The sequence below is a fragment of the Sus scrofa genome, chromosome 2 (assembly GCF_000003025.6).
Source record: "Sus scrofa isolate TJ Tabasco breed Duroc chromosome 2, Sscrofa11.1, whole genome shotgun sequence".
Classification (NCBI taxonomy): domain Eukaryota; kingdom Metazoa; phylum Chordata; class Mammalia; order Artiodactyla; family Suidae; genus Sus; species Sus scrofa.
Genome location: NC_010444.4, coordinates 89,122,794 through 89,145,936, shown reverse-complemented (window position 1 = coordinate 89,145,936; position 23,143 = coordinate 89,122,794). Strand labels below are relative to the sequence as shown.

The following is a 23,143-nucleotide window of genomic DNA, read 5'->3' as shown; positions in this document are numbered from 1 at the left end:
ATATGTAGTAAATTAGCAATCAGGTGGGTGGGGTCTTCTTTAAGAAACGGTTAAAATTAAAGGGCATCCTTTCCAAACTCAGCGTAGGAGGTGAGTTCAGGGGCAGGAATATGGGGTTTTCATTTTTTTCCCCAAATTGGTATAAAGTAGTAATAACAATAAATCACTGAGAAATATAGCTATATTTGGCCTCTGTTCTATCCTGTTCTATCCTGCTTGGGTCAGTGGCACCACTTGACCCTGTTACCCAAGCCCAAAATTCATATATTAGATACTTCCCTCTTCCTCATACGCCCCATCCAACTAGTATACAAACCTTTTGAAGTTCTTCCTTCTTAATCTTTCCTGTGTGTCTTGAGTCTTCCCAGTCCCTTTTGCTACCACCTTAATTCAGGGCATCATCTATTTTCACTTCAAGAATTCGGAGTTCCTGTCGTGGCTCAGCGGTAATGAACCCAACTAGTATCAACAAGGACACAAGTTCAATCCCAGGCCTATGCAGTCCCCTCTCCAAGACTCTCAACCCTTTTTTCCCAAACTAGAAATAAGTTTAGTCTGGAGTTCCGGTTGTGGCGCAGCAGAAATGAATCCGACAAGGAAACATGAAGTTGCGGGTTGGATCCCTGATCTTGCTCAGTGGGTTGGGGATCCAGCATTGCCGTGAGCTGTGGTGTAGGTTGCAAATGCAGCTTGGATCCCACATTGCTGTGGCTGTAGGGTAGGCTGGCGGCTGCAGCTTCAATTCGACCCCTAAACTGGGAACTTCCATGTGCCACAGGTGTGGCCCTAAAAAAGCAAACAAAAACAAACCAAAAAAAAAGAATTCTAAGGCTCCTTCTCATGCCATTGGAATCACCTAACACTTAAAATGGGTAATACTTCTCTGCTTGAAATGGTGTAACGATTCCCACAGCCTGAAAGGAAAGAAACAAACTCCTTAGCTCAAAAAGTGAATCTGGTCCCTGCCTAATGTTCAGCTTAGTAATACACTGCCTCCACAAACTTTTTTGAACAAGTCATATCAAGCTCTTTCCCACATAGACTTCCTTGGCTCATGTGCCTCTGTCTGAAAGGTCCTCTCCTGTCTACCTGGTGAATCTTATCATTTAAGTCACAGCCTATTCTCTCCCAATTACAACAGTCTCTCACCACAACCTGGTGTATAGGTATATGGATCCCTCATAGGAGTTAGAGCAAATATCCAACTCACCATTTTCAAGTCTCTCTCCTCCTTATAGACAGTAAGATCCTTGAGGTAGGAATCATCTCTGAATTACCTGCACAGGCTCAGAACATCACACTCAGTTGATAAATTTCTCAAAATAAAAGCATTTTGCCTTAAGACCAATACATTTAAAAATATCATTAGGAGTTCCTGTCGTGGCGCAGTGGTTAACGAATCCGACTAGGAACCATGAGATTGCAGGTTCGGTCCCTGCCCTTGCTCAGTGGGTTAAAGATCCGGCGTTGCCGTGAGCTGTGGTGTAGGTTGCAGATGCGGCTCGGATCCTGCGTTGCTGTGGCTCTGGCGTAGGTTGGTGGCTATAGCTCCAATTGGACCCCTAGCCTGGGAACCTCCATGTGCCGCGGGAGCGGCCCAAGAAATAGCAAAAAGACAAAAAAAAAAAAAAAATCATTAAAGGTCAGATAAACAGGAAAAATAATCTACTGGACAAATGAATTTTATTTCAAACAATTAAAATGCAGTCCATTTATAAATTCAGTTCTCTTTGTAAAAGCGAAGCATGGTCATTGTAGAACATTTATAATTTAAACATTATCTTTTGCTATGATTTTAAGAGTTATTATTTGTCGCAATTGTTAAAAATTTTATAATTACGTACTGGCACCTTTTTCTTTTGGCAAACAACCACAGAAAATGATGTTTTAGGTGTTATTTACAAATAGCACCATATTCAGTTGTAGCTAAAATTTAAAGTAGAAATACAATTGTATTAAGCATTTATATATCTACAATATTTCATGTTCTATCTTATTGCTATCTTTCTATCTACAATGGATGTGATCAGTCTAAAAGAAGAGAACTAACTGTTGAGCACTTCCTATGTGACAAACATTATGCTACACGCTTCCATTGTGTGACTCTCCCTTAATCTTCACAACAATCCTACAAGAGAATCCTCATTCTCCCACACACCTGCTTTATGGATAAAAAAGCCAGGACTCAGTGAGGTTAAATATTTTCCCAAATCTATGGCTAGTAGAGGGCAGACATGGGGCTGCAAGGGAGGTCTGCCTGAATTCAAAACCCAAGCTCTTTTCTCTACAAAGCACCACTGTATTCTCTGGGAGAAATGGCTTGTAAAAGATCAACTACATATCTTAGGACATTCACTGGTAAATTAATTTTCAGTAAATCAAAGAAGCAACACGTTTTTCTGCATATTTTGCTCAGAACTATGCCAGGCACTGTAATGGAAGTTAAGAATGCTCCCTTATGGAGAAGGACTTTATAATTTAACTAAGGAGACATAAATGTATGACACAACTGGTGAACAACAGAAGTTAAAATTAACTGTTAAAGTAAGATCTGAAGACCACTGATTTTTATAAATGAAGGACTGTGTTAAGGACACTGAATTTCAGAATGGAACTACATTAGAAAGGGTCTTGAAAGAGTAAAATTCACTAAAGCTGAATTTAAGAAGTTCCTAGAGATTTTTCATTTGGCATAAAGAAAGAAGTATTTCAAAAAAAATTATTTTTTTCAGCAGAAATACTCGGGTTATCTAGAGTGTGAGAAATGAAGTCATAAAGAACTAGGTTTTGAAATTCTAGGAGAACAAGAGCATGAACCAAAGTGGTGCTAGTGAGGAACCTGAAATTCAAATGAGGAGTTCCCGTCGTGGCGCAGCAGAAATGAATTCGACTAGGAACCATGAGGTTGCTGGTTCAATCCCTGGCCTCACTCAGTGGGTTAAGGATCCAACATTGCCATGATCTGTGGTGTAGGTGGCAGATGTGGTTCGGATCCCACGTTGCCGTGGCTGTGGTGTAGGCTAGCAGCAATAGATCTGATTAGACCCCTAGCCTGGGAACCTCCATATGCCGTAGGTGTGGCCCTAAAAAGACAAAAGACAAAAAAAAAAAAAAAAAAAAAAAAAAAAGAAAGAAAGAAAAGAAAATCAAATGATATATTACCAGGATTAAAATTCTGTTCTCCAATAGTATTTTGCTCACTCTAGATGAGATATTATGATCAAAACAAAGAATACAAAAAATACGCATAGCTGTCAGCATGCTCCCAACAAAATGGAAAATCTAGATCCATATAATTTATACTGTTTTCAGTAAATAGATTTGATTTTGTTACAGAAAGCTACTCACCCTTGTGAAAGCTAAAACCATTTTTTAATTAAAAGCCTTCTTACTCTTTTGTATTCTCTGAAATAAGCAGTTCTCCAGGGAAAAGGAAAGAGAATGCCGTATTTTTGTGAAATCTCTGTAATGCTAGTGCCAACAAAATGTGATTTAATATCTGTAGGATATGTGGATTCTTTCCTCAATATATCAAAATTATTTTTATGAAGGGTTTTAAAGCATAATCTTCCTAAGTTATTACTAGACTAGGCCCACTGAAATCTCTTCTTTCTAAACCTTTTAGGTAAGCACAGAATTATAACAACACATGCCTAATAGAGTAAGCTCTCAATAAGTGGCTTTTGATTAGATGAACTGGAACATAAATCAATCATCATCATTTATATGGTAATTAATTCAGACCAAAAAGTAAAGAAGGATTATGAAACCAAAACATGAAATAATTTAAAAGAATTTTCATCTTAGTGATTAATTTTGATTCCAATGGCTTGTTTAAATTCATGGTTCTGTGGTTCCAAAATGTCATAGAAAACCTGTTTTTTGTCAAAACAGTCTCTAATAAAAAGTAAATCTTCAATGGAATAGTTATCATTTTTTCCAGTCCAAATAGTCAGGCTGTACCTGCATTAAGATAAAACAGAATTATATAGTTAAAAGAGAAAGATAAAACAGGGATGAAGAATTTCAGTAAGTCTAAAAATAGTCTCATTTGTCTCTATCCAAATTCACACAGATGAAAAAATTAATTAGCACTGGTGGAACTATAGTTTCCTGTTTCATACTGCATCAACATCAAAGGGACTAGAGAGAATAAAGTTCATATTTGCTGTTGCCTAAATTAGGTACCTGCTGTATCTGAATTACAGGAACATTAAATAGCTTTAGGAACCCAGACTAGTAGCACTGGAAAAGGGCCCAATTTTGGACAAAAGAACTGAGGAGACAGTGTTGCTGACCAAGGAATGTGTTCCCCACACAAAAACCACAGCTCTAACGTGGTTTCTTCAGTAGCCAGGTCAGAGTCAAAAACAGGACTGGAAGGAATAATGAAGAGACACAAATGTCCTTGATGTTCCCAACATTCATATTCACTTAAAAGTGGTCTCCTTATCACTTCTGGGGATTTCTGTATGAGATACAAGAATGCCAAAAGATGACACTAAGAAGGCCAAGAAAAATAAACCTAGATCGATTTCTGGAGTTAAAAAACGATAATAATATATGCAGATTTATCATGGATTTAAGAATACTCTCAGAGTTTTGATGTTACTGAAATTATGTATTTTCATTTCTTTCTTTCTTTTTTTTTTGTCTTTTGTCTTTTGTTGTTGTTGTTGTTGTTGCTATCTCTTGGGCCGCTTCCGCGGCATATGGAGATTCCCAGGCTAGGGGATGAATCGGAGCTGTAGCCACCGGCCTACGCCAGAGCCACAGCAACGCGGGATCCGAGCCGCGTCTGCAACCTACACCACAGCTCACGGCAACGACGGATCGTTAACCCACTGAGCAAGGGCAGGGACCGAACCCGCAACCTCATGGTTCCTAGTCGGATTCGTTAACCACTGTGCCACGACGGGAACTCCTGTATTTTCATTTCTTCATGTGACATGTGTATTACACTACCCCTACTACATTAGCATTTAGGGAAATGCAAAGCTGTTAAGTGGTTTCTTATTTATTTTCCCCATATACATATCAGAATCTAGGAGAAAATCTCCAAAGCATTTTTTCTACCAGTGATCAGAAACAGTCTAACCAACGCATATATTCTTGCTCTGCTGACACATTCCTGTCCTTAAGGATGAGAATACCATTCTAGAAATGTAACAGAGGAAAGTACTTTGGATTTTGTTCCATAGTAGCAGTACGTGACAAATCAAACAGAATTTTAAACTACAGCTGAGAAAACAAAAAGAAAAACTGATGATTACTTTAAGAACTTATATTTTTGCTGAAATGGCATTTTTATTACTTTATTTGAGCACAAAGAAATGAATTCAGGTTAAAAGAAGAGCTTTCCGGTGTCATTGTGCCACTCTTAATCCTCCCTCTATTGTATTTAAAATAGGAAAAATAAAATTGCCTAAGGGTGTCTTAAAATGTGTTCATTCAAGATCAATTCTCAGGTTCATTTAAAGCCCTTTTCATTGTGAAGTAACATATATAGGAAAAGATGCATAAAACATAAATATAAGTTCAAACAAATTATTAGAAAATGAACTCCCGTGTAACCAAAGCACAAATCAAGAAACAGCACTGCCAGCACCTAGGGAGACACCTGTTATGTCACTGACCCATCTCAACCTCATCTCTACCCTGGAGTCTTCACAACCTTGACTTCTGAGTAGCCACTTTCTTGCTTTTCTTTATTTACCTCCTATATATTCATCCTAAATAGTACATATTAATTTTTGCCTGTTAATGAACTTTATATAAATGGAATCATACGGCGTATGATTTTTTTGGTCTTGCTTCTTTTGCTGAATATTGTTTGTGAAATTTATCCTAGTTGAAACACATAGGTACATTTTATTCTTTTCCTTTGGAAAATAATTTAGCAATATCTACTAACATTGAAAACATGAATACTCTATGACCTAGAAATTGTATTTCTAGAAATTCCTTTCTGATACCTTTCTAAATGCAGACACATGTGCACTAGGATGTGTGTGTGCCCAGTTATGTATATGAATGCTCAGAGCAGCAATCTTTCTAATAGCCAAAATCATGAAATAATCCAAATGTCATTCAATAATAGACCAAATTCACACATGTAAATAACAGAATATATAATTCATCATAAATTCTGTTTTAGAGCTCTTTTGAGTTACAAATATCTTTCCCAACTCTGTGCCTAATCTGTTCATACTTTTCATGGTATTTTTTGATGGGAAAAAATTCTGAATTGTAATGTATTCAAATTACTCAAACTTTTTTTTTTTTTGGCTAGTTGTCATCAAGTACTCAAACATATTCTTTATGGCTAGTCATTTCTGCGTCTTATTTAAGAATTATTTCCCATTCCCAATGTCATGAAGATTTCTCTAGTGATATATTCCATTAAAGCTTTGTGGTTTTTTTAATTTGTTAACTTTCATATTAAAAAAAAAAGACTCTAAAAGAGATGAAGTTAAAAGAAACCTAAACTTAGGGACAGGGTTTGAAAACAAATCAACAACAACAACAGACCAAAAAAAAAAAAAAAAAAAACCAAAGCCAGACAGAGAAGGAGAAAACCTCACTTAGTCAATGCCATGGATCCAAAGGACAAGGAAGCTTCAAACTGAAGGGGGTGACCAGCAGTATTTAAACATTGCAGAGGTTAAGAATTTGGCTTGAACAAAGTGTGACCTTCAACTGAAAAATTTCAGGAGACTAACTGACCACATAGGAAGTAGAAGGTGAGGAAACTGAGGTGGTAGGTAATGAAAGAAATGGGATGGTAGGATCATTTTATTTGAACATGGCAGCCTAAAGTAGCACTACCTCCTTTTTCTTCTAGAATCACCCAAAAGTAACAAAAAGAACAAAAGAATGAAAATAGAAACCCCAACTTCAACAAAATTAAGGAAGAGCTGAAACTGCAAACTACAAAACAAGTGAAAAGCCTTCCAAAAGAATAGAAATAAAGGCCAGATGGGTATGTAAAGAGGTGGAGAGTTTGTGCATATATGCAAATTACAGAGAAAGCCCAAAAGAGACACTTCTAGAAGAGAGGCATACTGCATCTAAACACTTTGCACAGTAGGAATAGTGTCCTAGAACTACAAGTGGGAGCTTTCCTGGATTAGATTTCATCTCAAGAAGCAGTGGAGAGAAAGAAAAAGTTAGAAAAGGAAAGCCATATTGTAGGAATCATACTATTCCTGTGAAAACCCCAAATTTTTAATTTAACAGAGAGATGAAAGATCTCACTTACAGATACAACAACTGCCTATCTCCACTGACTGGGGAGAAGTGAAAGGCTAAACAAAGTCATACAGAAGACTGTCTGGGTCATAAGAAGCATAGTCGTCATCCTACTTCACTATGAACTTCATGCAAGTAGCTGGTATTAACAAAACCTCACTTTCAGAGTAATCAAAATAAATTTGCCAGAGATTTTAATACAAGAGAGTACAGGAAAAATACAAGAAAAAAAACAAATGGCAAATGAAGAAATAAAAACCTAATCTGGAGTTCCTGTCGTGGCGCAGTGGTTAACGAATCTGACTAGGAACCATGAGGTTGTGGGTTCGGTCCCGCCCTTGCTCAGTGGGTTAAGGATCCGGCGTGCCGTGAGCTGTGGTGTAGGTTGCAGACGTGGCTCGGATCCCGTGTTGCTGTGGCTCTGGCGTAGGCCAATGGCTACAGCTCCGATTAGACCCCTAGCCGGGGAACCTCCATATGCCGCGGGAGTGGCCCAAAGAAATAGCAAAAAGACAAAAACAAAAAACAAACAAAAAAAAACCCAATCTTTAAAAAAGACTGAAAAAAACTCCAAACTATCAGGTAGTGCAACAGACATAAAACTAGCCACGAAATAGATGAAAGCCATGACTGAACATTTTTTAAATCATGCAGGTGCCTCTCTGAAGAAAGAGTGTAAAGCAGAGATATGAGTTCATGGAAGAAGTTTCAAGACAACAGAAAAGAGATGATGAAACATTAGTTGGCAGATCTTAGGAAGGAAGTGGAAATAAGGTGAAAATCTGAAGGCACACTAGAGTGAAAGACATTGTTGAAAATATTAGAAGGAAAAAAGAAAATACTGTGTGAGAGAGAAGATAAATTATAAAATAACGTAAAATAAAATGCAAACAAATAAAAAGGAATGAAAGACTGAAGAGAGAATAACAGATACCAAAGATAAGCAAAAGAGATCTACATATTCATAACTGAAGTCCCTGAAAGAGAAAATATAGTTAGAAATGCAGGGAGTTCCCGTCGTGGCGCAGTGGTTAACGAATCCGACTAGGAACCATGAGGTTGCGGGTTCGGTCCCTGCCCTTGCTCAGTGGGTTAACGATCCGGCGTTGCCGTGAGCTGTGGTGTAGGTTGCAGACGCGGCTCGGATCCCGCGTTGCTGTGGCTCTGGCGTAGGCCGGTGGCTACAGCTCCGATTCAACCCCTAGCCTGGGAACCTCCATATGCCGCGGGAGCGGCCCAAGAACTAGCAACAACAACAATAACAACAACAACAACAAAAAAAAAGACAAAAAAAAAAAAAAAAAAAAAGAAATAGCAACAACAACAACAACAAAGACAAAAGACAAAAAAAAAAAAGAAATGCAACTGAATAATTATTTAAAAATATAATTCACAGAAATATTATAGAAGAGAATCTGAATCTATAAACTGAAAATAATACCATATCCCTGGAAAAAACTGGTATAGAATGGTCCATATTGAGACATATTCTAGTAAAATTACTAAGCCCTAAAGATAAAGGACCCCTTTTACATTCAGTTTCCCCCATTTCTCCCCTCCAAAATTAAGCTGCTTATAAGAGCAAAAAAGAAATCAGGCTAGCTTCACATTTTCCACATCAACACTCACACTGGAAAGCAGAAGAGCAATGCCTTCAAAATTCTCAAGGGAAGGCACTGTGAGCCAAGAATTTTATAGCCAGCCAATCTATCATTCAATATGAAGTACATAGTTAGTTAGACACTGAGAAAGAGAGTACAGTCAACTCTCTTGACTCTTGGGGGTGGGGGGTATAAGAGGGGATGAAGAAATACACCATTTTTGTTTTTTTTTTTTTTTTTTTTTTTTTTTATGGCTGCACTCACAGCATATCAATCTTCCTGGGCCAGGGATGGAATCTGAGCTGCAGCTGCAACCTACACCACAGCTGTGACAAATATCAGATTCTTTTTTTTTTTTTTTTTTTTGGTCTTTTTGCCATTTCTTGGGCCGCTCCTGCAGCATATGGAGGTTCCCAGGCTAGGGGTCTAATTGGAGCTGTAGCCACTGGCCTATGCCACAGCCATAGCAACACAGGATCCGAGCTGCTGCGTCTGCAACCTACACCACAGCTCATGGCAACGCCGGATCCTTAACCCACTGAGCAAGGCCAGGGATCAAACCTGCAACCTCATGGTTCTTAGTCGGATTCCTTAACCACTGTGCCATGACGGGAACTTCCAACACCAGATTCCTTAACCCACTGAGTCAGGCCAGGGATTAAACCTGTGCCTCAGCAGCAACCTGAGCTGCTGCAGAGACAATACCAATCCTTAACCCACTATGCCACAGCAGGACTCCAAAGATTAAGAAAATATTTTTAAGTAGCAGTAATAAATGACCAATAGGAAAAAAAACTAAAAGAATAGCTATAGTGAATGTTTTTTAAAGTTATAAAAGGAGGAAGTAACCAGTTTTTTTAAAATGACAGAAACAAGACCAAACATATCTGTTATAAATAAATATAAATGAGACCATTCTTTTAAAAGAAAAAAATTGTTAGATTAAATTAATAAGAGCCAGGTATCTAAGCATCTGATAAGTAATTTAACAACATAGAAAAAAGAGAATGCCAGAATAACTCTGAGGGGTTGGAGTGAAATTGTAAGTATCAATATGAAATCATGGGTTACTTAAAAAAAAATACACACACATACACACACAGAGAAAGCAATGGTTATAGATATATATGTCGGGGTGTGTATGTATATGCATGTCTGTATAGGTGTATTTATATATACATACGTACATACATACATACACAGATCATAACTACACATATACACATACATACATCTCCCAGCGCTGTCCACTGAGAGGTCCTGGAAGCAATGATAGCCTAAGAACAATGACTTAACTAAAATCCCAGATTTTGTTTTCTAAATACCATCTGCCACTGTAATCAAGCAGGGATCCTTGAAGAAGAGACTGATTTGAGAATTGGGACAAGGATGTGATGAGCTGGCCAAGAATGCAAGACCTGAGCTTTGTCATGTCTGCACTGATCCAGAGTGAGGACATTTTTCATAATAAAAGGCCTGTAGGCTTTATGGCTATTATGTGCACAAGAAGGAGGGAAAAACTAAAGAACTAACTAGGAACTAACTATATTGAAGGAGACGGATGATACATGACAACTAAATACAATGTACATTCTTGGAGAGTTTCTTGGACCGCAAGGAAACAAGAAGCATTGTTGGAATGATTGGTAAATTTGAATGGGGTCTGTGGACTGCATGGCAGTGTTGCCTCAATGTTGATTTATTGATTGGGAGGCTGCACTGCAGTAACACAGGACTACATCCTTGTGTGGGGAAGTGTTCACTGGAGTATTTAAGGATATACAGTATGATAACAGAAAAAAAAATAAATAGAAGAAAAGAGAGAAAGAAAAGTAGGGGAGAGGGGGATGTAGGGAAAGAGAATGGATAAACGCCAAAAAATGTTAATAATTTGGGAATCTAGGTAAAGGAGATATAGTTTTTGTACTTTTTTCATAGTTTTAAAATTACTATTACCATCATCTTGCGTTTTAGAGCTGCGCCCATGGCATATGGAATTTCCCAGGCCAGGGGTTAAATCGAACCTACAGCTGCCAGCCTGCACCATAGCCACAGCAATGCAGGATTCAAGCCATGTCTACAACCTACACCACAACTCATGGCAACACCGGATCCTTAACCCACTGAGCAAGGCCAGGGATCAAACCTGCTTCCTCATGGATGCTAGTCAGATTCATTAAGCATTGAGCCACAACGGTAACTCCCAAGAAGGAGATCTTTTAACAATAAAGGTATAATTCTTTTTGAAGATAATAAAACTGATATAAATATGCCCCAAATAATTATCATGAACATTTAATAAGCAAAAATTATGATGGTAGAAGAGGAAGCAGACAAAAAAAAAAACAAAAAACAAAAAAACCTTTAATTGTTGGGGACTTGAACTCTCTTAGTCCCTAAGAAAGCAAGTAGCCAAAAAAAAGAAATATGCCAAATGTCTGCACACAGGCAAAATTGCACTCATATGGTTATTCATTATAGCATTGTTCACAGTATCAAAGATTAAAAATACCCTCTATGTTTATCAGTAGGAGGCTGGTTAAATATATTACAGTACATACATAAACATGCTGCACCTAGAAAAGGAAAAGGGGAACCTTGAAAACAGCTCCAAGATGTAGTGCTAAGTTTAAAAAAAAAAAAAGCAAGTAACAGAACAGAAGCAAGGTATATGATACCTTTTATTTTAAAATGGAGGGGAAAGTAAGAATCTATACTTGTATTCACCGCTATATGCATAAAGAAACTACTAATTCTGGGTGTATAAGAAACTAGTAACTGTGATTAGTGAGGATGGGCAGGCCTGGATGAACAGGAGAAATGTTTTTCCCAGTATAACTTTAGTTCATTGGTTTTGAAACTTTGTCAATGTATGACTTATTCAAAGAATACATTAAAAGCATTTTTAGGGGCAAAAAGGCATAAAAAACTTAAAATAACAACTAATAATGTATGTTAATGTGTCACAGAAACTAGTAGTTTTACTCTAATGTCCAGTCTCCTTTTTTTCTTATAACAATCCCCTGAATTCGAACTAGACACAAGACTGTACAGAATATTAGCGACATGTCCCAGGTTCCCCTGTAGCTAGGTATAGCACATGACTAAATTAAAACCAATGAGCAAGTGAAACTTCTAAGTCACGCCCTTAATGGAGAGGAACAGGTCCCGAGCCTCTCTTTTCTCCCTCCTTCCTACTAAGACATGGCAGAAATCAATCTGGCCTATAGATGAGGTCAATATCCTAAGGAAAACAAGTACCAAGATAGAAGGACATTGGGTCCTTGACACTATGAAGGCATCAAATCAGCCCTGGACCATTTATGCTTTCCCAGTTATGGGAGAGAGAAACAAACTTAAGTTTAAGCTATTTTTCTTTATTTTATTTATTAATTATTATTATTATTTTTTTTTTATTTCCCTGCAGCATGTGGAGGTTCCCAGGCTACAGGTCCAATCCAGGCTGCAGCTGTCAGCCGACACCACAGCCACGGCAATGCAGGATCTCAGCCACGTCTGAGATTTACACCACAGCTCATGGCAGCACCAGATCCTTAACCCACTGAATGAGGCCAGGGATTGAACCCGCATCCTCATGGATGCTAGTTGGGTTTGTTATTGCTGAGCCGCAATGGGAACTCCTTAAGTTTAAGCTATTTTTAATTTAGGTTTCTATTATACTAGCCAAACTATATCCTCATAAAATACATTGTCATACAAATAACCATATATCAAGCCATTAATAAAGCCTTAATAAAGTCTACCAAGTAGAAATAATATATACATTATTTGATTACTGTAAAATAAACCTAGAAAGCTATTAACAAATCCAAAATAAAAGATTCTACTACTCTGATGCCTAAAAATTTTCTCTTAAAATAACTTTTTTTTTTTTAAGTGGCCGTACTCATGGGATATGGAAGTTCCCAGGCTAGGAACTGAAACAGCCAGATCCTTTAACATGTCCCAGCTTGTTAAAGGATCAACAAGGCTAGAGGTCAAACCTGGGCCTCCACAGCAAACTGAGCAACTGCAGCTGGATTCTTAACCCTGTGTCACAGTGGGAACTCCTCTTTTTTTTTTTTTTTTTTTTTTTTTTTTTTTGTCTTTTTGCATTTCTTGGGCCGCTCCTGCGGCATATGGAGGCTCCCAGGCTATTTTCTAATTGGAGCTGTAGCTGCCAGCCTATGCCAGAGCCACAGCAACGCGGGATCCGAGCCGCGTCTGCAATCTATACCACAGCTCACGGCAACGCCGGATAGTTAACCCACTGAGCAAGGGCAGGGATCGAACCAGCAACCTCATGGTTCCTAGTCGGACTCGTTAACCACTGCACCACGACGGGAACTCTGGGAACTCCTCTTAAAACAATTTTAGAGACAAAAGACAAGAAGCCACAATTACAAGATATTTATAAATTAAGAGCGGTGAAAACCTACACATGGGAAATAAGGTACATTTAGAGCAGTGGTCAGAGAAAAAAGCACAGTCTTAAATATTTATGTTGATAAATATAAATATATTAATAAATCTAAAAATAAAAATAAATTAAGGAGTCAACTAAATAAATTAGAAGAAACTACATGAAACAGAATTTTTAAAGATAAAAGGCAAAAATTAGTAAACTATAAACTAGAAAAATAAATAATCCAAGAGCTGATTCTTAAAAAAAAGAGCGGTAAATCATTATCTAGTTTAATCAAGAAACAAGGGAGAAAACTAAAATAAACAAAATAAGGAAATTATTTTAAAGACATAGGAGGAAACCAAAAGAATAAGAAACCATTTTAGTCATGTGTGTATATAAAAATATTAAGACCTGGATGAAATGAACAGTTTTCTAGGAAAATACAATGTATAAAAAATTGGCTACCAAACAGAAAATCAACCATTTACTGTTTAAGAAACAGAAAAGACTATGCAAGTTAAGCTTTCCCCAAACCATCAGGTTTAAATGACGTTCACAGTTAGCTTACCAAAACTCAAGTACAAGCCATTTGAATGTTATTTTCAACCTCCCAGAAAATGTAAAAATAAATGTACCTACTTTTTTTAATGGAATGTCCATGATATTGCTACCTAAACTGAGAAAGAAGAAAAACTACAGACTAATCTCACTTCCAAATACTAAAATCCTAACTAAAATATTCTCAATAAAATTCAGTAGCACAGAAATTCCCATTGTGGCTTAGTGGTAACGAACCCGATTAGTATCCATGAAAATGCGGGTTCGATCCCTGGCCTTGCTCAGTGAGTTAAGTATCTGGTGTTGCAGTGAGCTGTGATGTACGGCGCAGATATGCCTCTCGGATTTCGCATTACCATGGCTGTGGCAGAGCCTGGCAGGTGTAGCTCCCATTCGACCCCTTGCCTGGGAACTTTCATCATGCCTCGGGTGCGGCCCTTAAAAAAAATAAATTCAGCAGCACATTAAAAGAATGATAAATCTTTTTTTTTTTCTTTTCTTTTTAGGACCATCCCTGAGGGTGAAGGGTTGATTCAGAGCTGCAGCAGCCAGCCTGTGCCACAGCCATGGCTTTGCGGGATCTGAGACACATGTGGACCTACACAGCAGCTTGCAGCAACTCAGGATCCTTAACCCACTGAGCCAGGCTGGGGATTGAACCTGCATCTTCATGGATACGAGTTGGGTTCTTAACTCACTAAGCCACAATAGGAACTTCCAAGAATGATGAATCTTGATTAAGTAGGGTTTATTCTGGAAATGTGTGAATGGTTCAATATATAAAATAGTAATATAATTTATTTTATTAATTATAAAGGGAGAAAATATGGTTATTTTCATAGAAACTTAAAAGGCATTTAGTAGGAGTTCCCTTGGTGGTGCAGCAGGTTAAGGATCAGGCACTGTCGTTGCTAGGGCTCAGGTCACAGCTGTCGCATGGGTTTGATCCCTGGCCCTGGAACTTCTGCATGCCATGCGTGTGGCCAAAAAGCAAGAAACGAAAAGCATTTGGCAAAAACTCAATACCCACAGGAAGACATGCTTCCCTTACTCTTCACAATAAGTGAGTTCTCAAGCTGGGTCTTTTTCTAGATAACTTGTGAAAATTCTTTGTATCTGTCTAACATGTGTACTGAGGAAGTTTTACCATAATCCTTCCATTTTTATGTATTCAAAATGGCTTTTACAGCTTCTAGGTTTTGTGTCTTACTAAGAAGGGTATTGTCCATTCTCAAATCATATTAAAAAGCATCACTGTTTTCTTTGCGCATTTTGATATTCAAGTGTTTAATTCATCTGGTATTTATTTTGGATGAAGAATTAAAGAAAGATGTTAACTTTGTTTTTCCTACAATGTTGGCCTGTTGTCCCAAAAGAAGTTACTGAAATACCAGCATTTTGTTCCTATGACTTGAAATACCAGTGTTTTCCTGTACTAAGTTCCGTAACAGAGTTGGATTTATTTCTGGACTTTATCTGCTATTCTGTTGACTAGTCAATTAAAAACCCAGTATCAAAACTCTTTCAGTATCTGTAGCTTTACAATGTATGACATTTAATAGGTTGCCCAACCAATTTTTATTAGATATTAAAATAATAAAATCTTTATATGGGAGTTCCTGCCGTGGCTCAGTGGTTAACGAATACAACTAGCAACCATGAGGTAGCAAGTTTGATCCCTGGCCTTGCTCAGAAGGTTAAGGATCTGGCTGCTGTGAGCTGTGGTGTTGGTCGCAGACGCGGCTCGGATCCCACACTGCTGTGGCCGTGGTGTAGGCCAGCAGCTACAGCTCTGATTAGACTCCTGGCTGGGAACCTCCATATGCCTTGGGAGCAGTCCTAGAAAAGGCAAAAAAATAAGAAAAAAAAATTTTTTTAACATGGAAAAGACTTCTAGAATTATGATAGAATTCCAAGAAAAACTGTTTTATCCACTTAAAACTTTTTTGGGGGGAGGGGTGGGCCATACCCATTGCACATGGAAGTTCTCAGGCCAAGGAAATCAAATCTTCACCACAGAAGTAACCAGAACCACAGCCATGACAATGCCACATCCTTAACCCACTGAACCACCAGGGAACTTGCACTTATAACTTTTTGTGAATGTATAACATAATGAAAAAAAATGGCAAAGATTTAATTGGTACCTATTATGTGCAAAAGTTTTTATGAGGAACAGAGGTGAAAGACATGATGTTAAAGTTCTTTAATGAGCTTCACTCCAGTGAGGGAGTCTAAGCACTTATGGAATCAGTGTTCATTCTTTCTGTTCCTTTCTCTCACATACACTGTCTTTACATAATCAGTTTTCATCTTCTTTCTGTCTGTTTCTCATATATACTCACATGCACACACTATACTGTCAAATTTATACATACCTGTTTGACTGCTTTAACAGCCAAAGTAACTGAGAACAAGATTGTTTAACTAATGCTGCTCGGACAGGAAATGTTACAGGCTGATTTAGTTCCTTACATATATATTCCATCTCTTTCATCATTGTCCAATTGTAACCTGAAATGAAAAGAAAGATATTTTTTTCTAATCAGAAACCTAAAAGTCAACTAAATAAAAAACTAAATTACATGTGAAGAGGTAAATTCATAGGTAATTCATAAAAATTTGGATTTAGAGTGAATTAAGTACTATTCAATGCAAGAAAATAGTTTGAGTGGAAAATGCAGATATAAAAAAATTATATCTAGAGTTCCCATTGTGGCACAATGGGTGAAGAATCAGACCGTAGCAGCTTGGGTCTCTGCAGAGGTGCAGGTTTCATCCCCAGCCTGGCACAGTGAGTTAAAGGATCCAGCATTGCTGCAAGTGCTGCTTTGATTCAATCTTTGGTTTGGGAACTTCCATATGTCATAGGTACAGCTATTAAAAAAAATTACATCTAAAATTAGGTCACAAGTGACCAAGAACAAAATAAATTAAAAAAATTAAAACATGAGCAAACCATTTAGTGTAAATCAACTATATCTCAATAAATAAATAGGGAGTTCTCATCGTGGCTGAGTGGTTAACGAATCTACTAGGAACCATGAGGTTGAGGGTTTGATCCCTGGCCTCACTCAGTGGGTTATAGATCCAGTGTTGTAGTGAGCTATGGTGTGGGTCACAGATGAGGCTTGGATCTGGCATTGCTGTGGCTCTGGCGTAGGCTGGCGGCTACAGCTCCGATTGGAACCCTAATCTGGGAACCTCCATGTGCCAAGGGTGAGGCCTTAAAAAAGGCAAAAAAAGACAGAGAAATAATAAAAATAAATAAATAAATAAATGAATAAATAAATAAATATTCCTATTTAAAAAAGAGAACTGAGTAATCTCTCAAGTACAAAAAAGCCAAATTTTGACACTGTATTTAGTTTAAAGATTCTAAGGGTCTGCATCATTAATATTCTAATAAACTTAGATTTTTCTATTTGTGTTGTTTTCTTTTCCAAGAGAAGGATGGTTGATAGGTATTTACCAACTGTTTAGGTAATCATTGACTTCAATTTTTTTTTATTTAGAGTGGAGGGGGTGGGCTAGCCAAATTACTTACACATTTTGCCTAAAATAGAAATAGTGTTAAAATTGACTTTTATATAATGTGTTTTAAATCATATTTAGACATTGTGGAAAATACATTTACCTATTTATAAATAGTTTCAGAAAAAAATCTATTTTAAAAATAACCTCTAACCTCTATCAAAATCAGGCTGTAAAAAAAAATTGGTGAGTAAAGGTACAACTTACAGAAAGCTTAAGTGAATACGTTAGTTTAACAGTTAAATTCCTCATAAAAGAAAAAGAATGTCTACTTTCCTTAAAAATCTAGAAAATTATTATCTAATTAGAAAAAGGGTTGCTAACAGAAGCTATACTTACATTACTAAAAACTTACAAACTCTCTTTTCTAAAATTCAAGCATAAGTAAGAGAGGATAAACACATGGTGGTAACAACCCAAGGCCAGGAGAGTGAAAAGCAGCCTAGAAACATTCAATACCAACATGCCTTAAAAATTCAGATATGGTTTAACTCAGTTCAAGCCTGAGATTAAAGCCAGAGTTAGACGAGATCATAACTAAAAGGAGTTTAGAATCAGCATGGAGGCTACAAAATTATTTCCAGTTTACCGTCTTTAAACACTTTGATTTATATGCTATATTCTATTATTATTATTGTTATTGCTTTGTCTCTTTAGGGCCACGCCTGTGGCATGTTGAGATTCCCAGTCTAGGGGTCGAATCAGAACTACAGCTGCCAGCCTACGCCATAGCCACAGCAGTGCCAAATCTGAACTGTGTCTGGGACCCTACACCACACAGCTCATGGCAATGCCAGATCCTTAACCCATTGAGCGAGGCCAGGGATCGAACCCTCAACCTCATGGTTCCTAACCATATTCATTTCCACTGTGCCACGGTGGGAACTCCTATATGCTGTATTCTAAAATGGAATTATGGAGTTCCCGCCATGGCTCAGAGGTTAACAAATCTGACTAGGAACCATGAGGTTGCGGGTTCGATCCCTGGCCTAGCTCAGTGGGTTATGGATCCAGTGTTGTAGTCACAGACCTACACCCCAGCTTGAGGCAACACCAGATCCTTAATCCACTAAGCAAGGCCAGGGATCCAACTGCATCCTCATGGATACTAGTCGGGTTTGTAACCCGCTAAGCCCCAATGAGAACTCCCTTATTACTATTCTCTATTCTTTGTGTGTGTGTGTGTGTGTGTGTGTGTGTGTGTGTGTGTGTGTGTGTTTGCTATTTCTTGGGCCGCTCCTGCGGTATATGGAGGTTCCCAGGCTAGGGGTCGAATCGGAGCTGTAGCCACCGGCCTATGTCAGAGCCACAGTAACGCAGGATCCGAGCCGGGTCTGCGACCTACACCCCAGCTCACGGCAACGCTGGATCGTTAACCCACTGAGCGAGGCCAGGGATCGAACCCGAAACATCATGGTTCCTAGTCGGATTTGTTAACCACTGCGCCACGACGGGAACTCCACTATTCTTTATTCTTCATCTGACACAGGAAGAATTTGCTCCAAAGGAAAAGGGAGAAAACAAAGAGTACAGAATGTTTTAAGAGTTCAAAGAGACCAATTCAGGATTTGTTTAAAATATGTACAGAGGCAGCTTTGTTTGCAAATTATTCTAGACCTTACAAATAAGTGTTTCCATGGAAGCCTGGTAACAGAACATCACTGATGAATGAGAATTTATCTTAAAATACAGAAGGAAAAGTCAGGTACACATCTTTAGGGTCAGACCTTTCTCTCTATCATGCTCTTAAATTTAGTAGAATGTGTTTTTGGTTTTAAATCAATAGTATTATTTTCATATTTGAGTATATTTTAATTTGACCAACAAAGTATATTTTTTAAAAACTATCACCTTCATTGACTTTCTCAGAATGCCACCCTGTTGTCCAACCCAGGGAAAGTGTCACATCTGGAAAGAAGGATGTCACAGTGTCTATAAAAGATTCTGCATCCACTACTCTGTTATTTCCATTTGGACCAGGAAGAATATCAGCATTGATCCACACAGGACACTTCAGATGCCTCTTCACATTTTCCAAGAGCATCATGGATGGCTTTACAGCTGCCAAACTAAAAACAATTTGATGTTAATGAGATATATTCCTAAACTAAAAGTAAAAAGAAGTTATTTTAGACTAATGGCTTTATAGTTCTCATATTCATAATAAAAACATAATGCAATAATGTCTGAATTAAAGTCAAAGATTATATAGCATCAGAGAAGAAAGTTAACATTTACCATATCTTTTTTTTTTTTTTTTTTTTTTTTTTGACTTTTTAGGGCTGCACCCATGGCATATGGAGTTTCCGAGGCTAGGGTCCAATAGGAGCTATAGCTGCTGGCTTACACCACAGCCACAGCAATGCCAGATCCAAGCTGCATCTGGGACCTACACCACAGCTCACAGCAACACTGGATCCTCAACCCATTGAGCAAGATCAGGGATGGAACATGTGTCCTCATGGATGCTAGCCAGGTTCGTTTCTGCTGAGCCACGATGGGAACACCAACATTTACCATATCTTAAAGTGTTGATTTGTTCTTATTACTCATGAAGCTACCTAAAAGGTTCTATAAATGTATGTCTACTGTGGACAGAGAGAGGTTTCAAAACTCTGTTTTAGGATCATTCAGTATAAAAACAACTGAAGAAAAGACACTAATACTCACTTATCAGAGAATGCATAAATAAGATTTAGAAATTAAATATACTCATAACCTTCAAATTCACATTTATGAAAAGACCCAAGGTGCACTCATGTACCATGTCTCTAACATTAACTCGTGACCTTGGAGAAAAGAGCCTCTTATCCTTCATATATTCTTGTGTGAGTCTGGATGCACATACACAATTCTAAAAATGATCACAAAGTGTAAACTTGCAACATTTCCTTAAAGCTTTTATAAACTTCATTTTTTTCCCTTTATTTTAAACACTTTTCCAGAAACTAGAGACAACTATATCTTAGTTACGTTTACTTTTTATTTATTTATTTATTTGTCTTTTTGCCTTTTCTAGGGCCACTCTCGTGGCATGTGGAAGTTCCCAGGTTAGGGGTTAAATTGGAGCTGCAGCTGCATGCCTACACCACAGTCATGGCAACAATGGATTCAACCCATACCTGCAACCTACAAAGCAGCCTGCAGCAATGCCAGATCCTCTACCCACTGAGTGCAGCCAGGGGTCGAACCTGCATCCTCACAGAGAAAATGTCAGGTTGTTAACCTGCTCAGCCACAACAGGAACACCGTAGACTACATTTTTTTTTAAACTTTTTATATAATGATTTTTTTTCATCATTGCTAATTTACAGTGTTATGTCAATTTTCTACTGTATAGCATGGTGACCCAGTTACACACACAAGTATACATTCTATTTTCTCACATTATCATGCTCCATCATAAGTAACTAGACATAGTTCCCAGTGCTACACAGCAGGATCTCATTGATTATCCATTCCCCTAGACTACTTTTTAATGAAAGTAGCATTTAAAATTGACCATTCTATTATAACAATGGTCACGTATAATAAATTCCTTTATAAAAATTAATTTTACCCTCAAAGGGTTCACAAAAAACAATACTCAATAGGTATTAGGTCCATTCCTAAATAACATTACTTTGCAATTCCATTTTCAGTTTAGATAAAGTTATTCAGGCACAGATATTTGAAGCTACTGATCTTTTCTCCTTATTGTTTGATATTTTATAACAGCTAGACTGAATGTTTGTACAAATACCTCTTGAAATCCAACTTGATGCCTTTATTGCTTTTGATGACTTCAGCCAGCCATTCCTGTAAAGTATTATCACTGTTTGTTTCTGGAGGATGGGCCATGATTGGCTGGCCATACTCTGTTCCATCATTTGGAAGAATGACATCAGCCTCTATCATATGAGCAGAACCTGTCCAAATAAAAGAACCTATGTTAATGCTAATAAAATAGAGATTGCAGGAGATGTAATGTCCAGTATCCTTTTGAGGAAGATAAAAGGAAAGAAAAAAATAATATTTGCGTAATGACTAAATGCCAGGTTCTATACCAGGCCTTACATGTTGTCCTTATTCATTACAGATGAGCAAACAGGTAGTGAAGAAGTAAATCCCTTTGCCTAGGTCACACTCTTAAGCTGCTGTCCTAATACTTAATTTCTTCCTAGTATATAGCAAAATGAGTATACAAAGGGAGGCTTAATAAGTATTTGCTGAAGTTTCTGAGAATAAAAATAGTACTTTTATCTTCACTTCCTCAAATTAGAAACTATAGATGTTTATTGTTTACACTCAAAATTCTATGTTATAGATTCACGTTCTTTGACTCAAGATTTAGCTACTATTTAAAAGCACACGTTCCTGGTAGTGTGCTTCCCAGTGTGGCTCAGTGGTTAACGAATCTGACTAGCAACCATGAGGACGCAGGCTCGATCCCTGGCCTCGCTCAGTGGGTTAAGGATCTGGAGATGCCGTGAGCTGTGGTGTAGGTCGCAGACACGGCTCGGATCCCACGCTGCTGTGGCTGTGGTGTAGGCCGGTGGCTACAGCTCTGATTAGACCCTTACCCTGGGAACCTCCATATGCCCCAGGTATGGCCCTAAAAAGCAAAAAAAAAAAAAAAAATTGTTCAATAAAATAAAAAAAAAAAAAAAAGCACACATCCCCTGAAACAGGTAAGAAGCTTTACCAGTCACTGAACGTGAATGTGTATTTAACAGACCATGGTAGACTAACTCCAAAGATGGCTGACAATAGTTCCTCCCTAATGTACATACCTCTCTTCCCATTTCTTTTACCTCCCCTTCAGTCTGTGCTGGTTTTGAAACTTGCTTTGCCCAATAGAAGGTAGTGGAAGTAAAACTGTTAGTTCTAGGCACAGCCCTTAAAAGGCCTGAAAGTTTCTGCTTTCATCCTCTTGCAAGCCAACTACCATGTAAAGTTCAGGTAAGACTGCTGAAGATTCAGAAACCCTATGGAGAGAGAGAAGCCATACAGAAGAAAACTAGGACTTCCTGCCTGACAGACAGCATTAAGGTGTCCATCGTGTGAGTGAGGCCATTTTAGACTTTCCAGGTCCAGCTAAGCTCCCAGCCAAACACAGCATCATGAATGTTTCCAGCCTATACCATATGGAACAGAACAACCAGCTGGGCCACAAAATCATGAAAAATAATAAATCATTGTTACTTTAGGCCACGAAGTTTTGGGCGTAGTTTATTTCACGGCAACAGAAAACAAAAAGAAGTAGTAAGGATGGGGCACTGCCACACAAAAACCCGAAACATGTGACAATGGTTTTGGGATCCAGTAGATTCTAGAAAGGCACTGTTAATAAAAGTTGGAAGAGTTGTGGGGAAATTCTTTTAATGTAGTGGTGAAACTATGGCAACACTGACACTTGCAGTAATTGGCACAAAATAGAGGAAGTGCCCAATGAATTTGTGGATTTGGCTAAGGAGGTTTCAAGGTAGAATGCTTAAAGTGCCAGTAGGTTTCTTTTTAACTCCGATGATAAAGAATGGCAAGAAAGAGATGAGTTAAATAATTAAGTATTTAGATTTTAAGCAGCATGTAGAGGAAATATTTCCAACTCAGGACTTTTACTGAGTTAGAAAATAAACTTCATTCTCCAGCTGGAAAAAGATTCTCCAAGTAAGAGAAAGTCTCACGCCAAAAGTTGAATCCAAGGTGCTGCTAGCAAACTAAGGCCTCAGGATCAACATCAAATCAAGGATAAAACTGTAAGACCTTTTAATAAGACCTCAGAAAGATGGTGCCTTGGGTAACCACAGAG

General features: G+C 37.9%; 1 protein-coding gene across 2 annotated transcripts in view; it reads right to left on the bottom strand.

The window, feature by feature from the left end:
• Window positions 1,667-23,143, bottom strand: part of FAM151B (family with sequence similarity 151 member B) — a 35,012-nt gene continuing 13,535 nt past the window's right edge. The window contains exons 3-6 of one of the 2 annotated variants that reach the window (XM_003123750.4): window positions 21,095-21,260; window positions 19,204-19,421; window positions 16,197-16,332; window positions 1,667-3,963 (exon numbers count right to left, since the gene is read on the bottom strand). In XM_003123750.4, coding sequence (XP_003123798.1) covers window positions 3,804-3,963; window positions 16,197-16,332; window positions 19,204-19,421; window positions 21,095-21,260 — 680 coding nt within the window. In that variant the 3' untranslated portion in view covers window positions 1,667-3,803. Of the gene's footprint in view, window positions 3,964-14,317; window positions 16,333-19,203; window positions 19,422-21,094; window positions 21,261-23,143 lie in introns of those variants that run through there. The other variant, XM_021084494.1, reaches the window with a different exon arrangement.